Raw genomic sequence first — 6,029 nt, 5'->3', positions numbered from 1 at the left:
CGAGCTCGGCGCCGGAGCCGTAGCTTGGAAGCTTACCCACGTACTGCAGCGAGAGTAGGATAAGTTTTTCGCACGCCCTAGAATATTTACTTACTCCGAGCTGTGATGGTGATATTTTCAATTCTGTATTATATGTTATACGTTGCTCAATGCGTGGCTGTAACGTCGCGTAATCGGTGCCATTGTATATACCGTAATACACAGAACGTCACGCATTTAATGCGCATGATGATGGTTATAGTCGTCGTCGAGAGAATCATCCCTTATGTAGATTCGATGCGTCTCGATCAGAAATTCAATCAACGCTCGAAACTTAACAACTCGATTCAGTGCCGAAAATTCATAAGGTTATTATAATACGCGAGAGACGATGTGGTTGTCTTCGTCGCGGAGTTAGGCACATCAACGACACCTTGTGATATAGCGCGTATCAAAGTCGTAACTAATTGGCATGTGTTCCACGGATTATAACGAACGCACACACACACATGTGTGTGCGGTTGAGAGACACACAAGCTGCCAAGGCTCACGTTGCATCGAAGGGCCATTTCTAATACCGAAAGTGTCGTAATTCAAATTTGCAACTCGACTGATTGTTCTGCAACGATACATTAAGAAATCAAACAAATAATCGAGGCCTATTGTTTTTTCCATATCGTTTAATTTATTTCAATTTTTCGTTTCCATTCGAGCCGGATGCAGTACGTTATACGGGTAGTATACTATATACATGGGAAATTTATTTATAAAACCGTTCACGCCCGATTCCTCGCTTTTTGAGATTAATTGCCTTATAAACGATTCATATCGCGTGGAATACATTATCGACTCGTTTTCGTTATATTTCGAAACGAAAAGTGTTTTTTTTCCATTCGGCGGTCGATCGGATAATAAGTTATTAATAATAACGGACGGCTCTCGAGCACGAATCGCGATATAAATCAAATTATTATATATTCGGTGTTCGATCGGTCGGTACAGCACAACGGCAGCGAGGCAGTTCGAACTAGCAGCTAGAATTTGAACGTTTCGAGGCAAGATGGCGTTACTTGTTCAAGATAGCGGGCCGTAGTAGTAAATATTATTGCCGGTTGCCGCTTTCGCACATGTGCGAAATTTTTCTGCATCTCAATTCTCAAGCAAGTTGTAACTTGTAATTCAGCAACGATTGCACGACTATACAGAGTATTGATTGTTTAACGTTAATCGATGTTCGGTGCGACTGCGAGATTTTTGTCTCTCGTCAACGAAATTCGCAGCTATCTCGTGTGTCTCGATTGAACTGTGATAAAATTCGAATCGCAAAGTGTCGCCGTTTCAAACTGCGGTATTTTCGCCGTCATTAGAGTGATATTTGTCGATAAGTAAAGAATGTCTCCGTCGTAGTGATAGAAGATCGATCAAACGGTAATTTTTTAGAATATGCTCAATGATTTTTGTCATGACGGTTGTTGAATAAGCATTGAACCACTTATTACAGATCATTCGATCGATATTTTTGCACGGCGATTCAACCAGGGTTATGTTTGGGTTCAAGTCATTGTTAACCGAAACGGCGGCGGGCCGTTCGAAACTTTCGAATCTCGTTCGTTGGAAGAGCGGCAAAAGCATAACGCTCGGTGGCGAAAAAATACGGCGCAAACATGCCGAGGAAAAGTCTCTGTTTGGTAAAATCTTGGAGACGAAGAAGCAAAAAGCGAAGAGACTCAAATTAGAAAAAGAGGGGAAGGTAAAGCCGACGAAAAAAGCGGCGGAATACGACTCCGAGTTCGCGTGGGTACTGAGCTCTTCGAAAAATCTCAGGAGGCTGACTTTCGAAGATGAACAAAGTAACGATGGTAAAAACTGTGATAATTTACAAGCGATCGATAAGGGTGATTTGATAGATGTTTCTTCGATTAAGAAGAGTCTGAAGAAAAAGCTGAACGACGTTCATCAAGTTAGTGATTCAGTTCAAGACGAGCCTCAAATTGATGATACGGTTCAAGATGGTCTCTACGATATTCATCCAGCGGAGAGAGATTTATCAAAAAATGCAGAAAAGACTGATGATGCTCAAACTCAAACTCGGATTATAAAGACTGATAATACTCAAAAAAACTGTTTGCTGCCAAAAGAAATTGTAAATAGAATTCTTCAGTTTCCCATATTAGATAGAAGTAAAAACTTAGATAACCAATGGAAACTTGGGACTGAACCTTTGAAAATTTCTGCTTTTGATGACAAAGCCTCTTTAAAATATCCCAGTGTTACTAGGATTTTGAGCGCATCAATGTCAGAAGAAGCTAAAGCTGTATTAGAGCGATGGAAATCAAACATGATTGAAAAGTTAGGCCTGGAGAAATTTGAAATATATCAAAAAGGTAAATATTTTTTATCAATTCATAAATTCTATTCAAGATTGATAATGTATAATTGTAAAAATTTATAAATTATTATTTTTTTTCTAGAATTATTGGCCGATGGAAAATTGTTACACTTAGCTATTATGAATAAATTAACCCAAGTACCTTACAGTGTGCCAGATAAAATAATTCCTTCATTTTCTAGTCTAGAACAAGTACTGAAAGATATCAGTGAGGTACGAGCAATCGAATCTCATGTCATTCACCCAAGGCTTATGTACAGAGGCATTATAGACTGTATTGCATTTTACAGGTATTGTACTAAAATATTGAAAGTTTGTTCCAATCACTAAAATAATACGTTTAAATTCTTTCAGGGGTGAGTTATGTGTAATTGACTGGAAAAAGTCAGACAAACCCAAAGATACTATTGGTGCTACTTATGATGCACCACTACAAATTGCCTCTTACATTGGAGCGCTGAATGCAGATATTAATTACCCTTTTCAAGTGTGTACCATAATTAATATTACTCAAACAATAAGTCAAATATAAAATATTTTGTTTTGCTTATAGATACAAAAAGGTATTATTGTAGTGGCGTATACGAGTGGAGCACCTGCAAAAGTATTTGAAATAGACGAAGACAATCTTCAACTTTATTGGAAACTCTGGCTACAAAGGTACCAGGGGTACCTCAGAGCATCCGAACAAACTTGACAAGGTGCAAATATTTAACATCTCTTGTTACATACTGGTTAAAAGCAACGTTTGTTTATCTGTGCAATTTTATCAAAGCGACGGCATGCCCGACGATTTATGTGCAGAGTGTTATATATGCCCAGGCTAACGAACTCTCGTCGATACTGTACAAGCCCGAGTTCCTTTTTTTTTTATTTCCTCCTGCTGCCGTGTTGCTGTACATAGGTAGTGCCGAGTTTCGCGAGCCGAGCGCGGCAGTTTTGTAACGGCGCGCACACGGCGTGTTGTGCACAAAACAGCCGACTAGTCGAATATTGGAAAATTTTTTTACGTACCTACCCTTCTCTCGCTCGCTCGCTTGCATATACATATTACCTTGGCTTGGGGAAATTGTGCGAGGAGTCACGGAATAAGAAAAAAGTATTATATGTACTTACTTCCTCGACCTTGTGCGTGAGTGCGATATCAAGTCTGTCGCCCCCTTTTGCTACTGCCACTGCCTGTGCTGTGCCGTACGGACCGGAGTCGTAAAACGAAACGATACGGACTTTCGCGCCTTGTTCGGGGGACTAACACGGGGCTGCGCAAAAAGAGAACGAAAAAAGGCAGAAAGAGACGAGAAAGAACTCGCCGACGCGATAAGCCCAATATACTCATTGGCGCGAGCCTGCCTCCTATAGTGTAACCGAAAACTTTTTCTTAAAGTCCACCTTAAATTGGACATCAAATGCGTGCGTGCGCGAGCGAGCGCGAAAAAAAAAGAATCCGTGCAGCACACATACGCTTTTTTCCACGCTGTCAGCCGAAAGTAGCGAAAAGAAATGAAAAGAACAAAAATCTGAATTCTCGTTTTTACATCTTAATACAGATATGCCTCCGCGCGCACGGCACACTCGTGTAGCACAAGGCTGGTGTGCGCGTGTAAAGTCTGTGTGCCTCCTAAACGCTTATCAGTACGGCTTTTCTTTTTTACTTTTCGCTTCGCAGCTGACGCGCGAGAATATAACCCGATCTGCACAGCAAAGCAAAGTAGCATATATAGAAAGAGAGAAAAAAGGAATAAGAAGCAGCAGCAGCAAAAAAGGGGTATTGCGCAAAAACCCCGTAAGCGGAAATATCTGACTGCTGAGGTACAGTATTTTTCGTACATACACACGCACGTGCATTCATTCGTACATCACCCGAACCACGCTGTACGCCGAAAGTCACGAGTGAGCGAGCAATAAAAAAAAAAAAAGAGAGAATGAGAGAGAGAGAGGAGCGAAACAGAGAAAGAGATGAAAAACCCCTTTGCTGCATCGTCGCAAAATAAAAGGAAGCTCCGGAAAATAATACTACCCGGTAGGTGTGCGTTGGCGGATTTCTGTACTCGCGAATTAAAAGCGAGACGCGCAGAGGTATAGCAGAAGTGCCATGCGTGCGCGCGAATGCACGCAGCACGATATTTACCTTTTTGAAATCGTAGTAGAACGCATGCCGAGAGAGAGGAACGCACGGAGCACGCGGATAGTGGTTATTGGATTTTTCGGATTTTGTAATAAAAAAAATGAAATAAAAAACAAAAAGATTCGAATAAACAGAAGTATAAATAAAAAGATTTTGAGTATTTTAAATTAAAAAAAAAATTGATTAACTGCGCTTGGTGCAATGCAATCTCGATATTTTAATAAATTCCACCCCGAATTTCATGTACCTTCGTTTATTATATATTATTATTATATTTATGAACGAAATGTGTTGGGGCTCGAGCTGCTCGCGTACCGAGCTTTGTAAAGAAAGTCCAGCGGTTCCCCTCCCTCCCACCCCTCGCTGCAGCAGCTCTCGAGCTGTACACTGGCTACATAATAAACGAATTAATAATGCAGCTTTTTCACTCTTTACTTGCGAGCCGAAAGCAGCAGTAGCAGCAGCAGCAGCAGAGCAAAATATCGTATTTCTCGCTCTCTCTCTCGCGGCACAAAGGAATTTAATTGCGAATCGAGTAAATACTTATTTTAAAATAGAGAGAGAGAGAGAATATACAAAATGTAAATCAACACAACAATGTGTAGTAGCAGCGGCTCGTTCTTCTCTGCGGCCAAGTATATGGCTTGTTCGGGAAATATTACACACCGCCGTATATATATATACGCGCGAGCATTATTTGTTTATACGCGTTTATATAGAACTGCAGCAGGCATCGAAGCTTTTTGTTTTCATTTTCATTAATTTTTTTTCCCCCCCGTTATACTTACCGGCTGCAAGTTCAATATTTGCCTATATACATAACGCACGGGTGTGTACATCTTCGATAAATAAATAATAATAAAATACAGTTTCACGCGCGCGAGCCCAAACGTTTCGGCTGTATCATAGATAGCGATATTTCGCTGCGCGTGCTGCACGTGATGCACCGTGTACACCCGCCAACCCTCGTTTAGCTGAGCGAAGCGAAGTCCTACTATTGTTAACTCAGGACGGTCTTGTAAACACGATACCTCAATAACCGTTCAACCGATTGGGTCCAAATTTTTATGGGGCCTTTCTAGCGACCCCAAGATGTGCTGTATAAATTTTGGAATCGATACGATCATTTTTCACCCCTCTATCAACCCTTAAACTATTTACGTGATTCTCGCGTTATATTCATCAGAATTTTTGTATCAATATGTATCTGGAGGATTAAATAAATAAATAAATAAATAAAAATATAAATAAAAAATAAAAAAAATAAAAAAAAATAAAAAAAAATAAAAAAAATATTTAATAAATAAATAATGCTCTAGATCGAGTTGGAAGCACTTAAATGATATAATGCAAAGAACAAAAAAGATTTATAATATGTTAAATATTTTTATCATCCCTTAACGTCCCCAAGTACGTCTTCAGAAATGTTTTCAGAATTTTTGTGCAGTATTACATCATGCTTATACCCCAATGATATTTATAGGGTAATTTGAATTATGTTATAAATGTTATATCCCTCCTCATATATGTATTTAT

The 6,029-nt window shown here is 39.7% G+C and overlaps 1 protein-coding gene across 1 annotated transcript in view; it reads left to right on the top strand.

Moving 5' to 3' along the window:
• The first annotated feature begins 1,145 nt into the window (after positions 1-1,145).
• Positions 1,146-6,029, top strand: part of LOC106654125 (mitochondrial genome maintenance exonuclease 1-like) — a 60,432-nt gene continuing 55,548 nt past the window's right edge. Inside the window, exons 1-5 of the mRNA XM_014373844.2 lie at positions 1,146-1,407; positions 1,481-2,363; positions 2,451-2,658; positions 2,723-2,855; positions 2,922-3,069. Of these exons, the coding sequence (XP_014229330.1) occupies positions 1,523-2,363; positions 2,451-2,658; positions 2,723-2,855; positions 2,922-3,065 (1,326 nt within the window). The 5' untranslated portion in view covers positions 1,146-1,407; positions 1,481-1,522 and the 3' untranslated portion in view covers positions 3,066-3,069. The remainder of the gene's footprint in view (positions 1,408-1,480; positions 2,364-2,450; positions 2,659-2,722; positions 2,856-2,921; positions 3,070-6,029) is intronic.

This window comes from Trichogramma pretiosum, unplaced genomic scaffold (assembly GCF_000599845.2).
Source record: "Trichogramma pretiosum strain Unisexual culture from Peru unplaced genomic scaffold, Tpre_2.0 scaffold61, whole genome shotgun sequence".
Classification (NCBI taxonomy): domain Eukaryota; kingdom Metazoa; phylum Arthropoda; class Insecta; order Hymenoptera; family Trichogrammatidae; genus Trichogramma; species Trichogramma pretiosum.
This window is presented reverse-complemented; position numbering and strand designations above follow the sequence as displayed.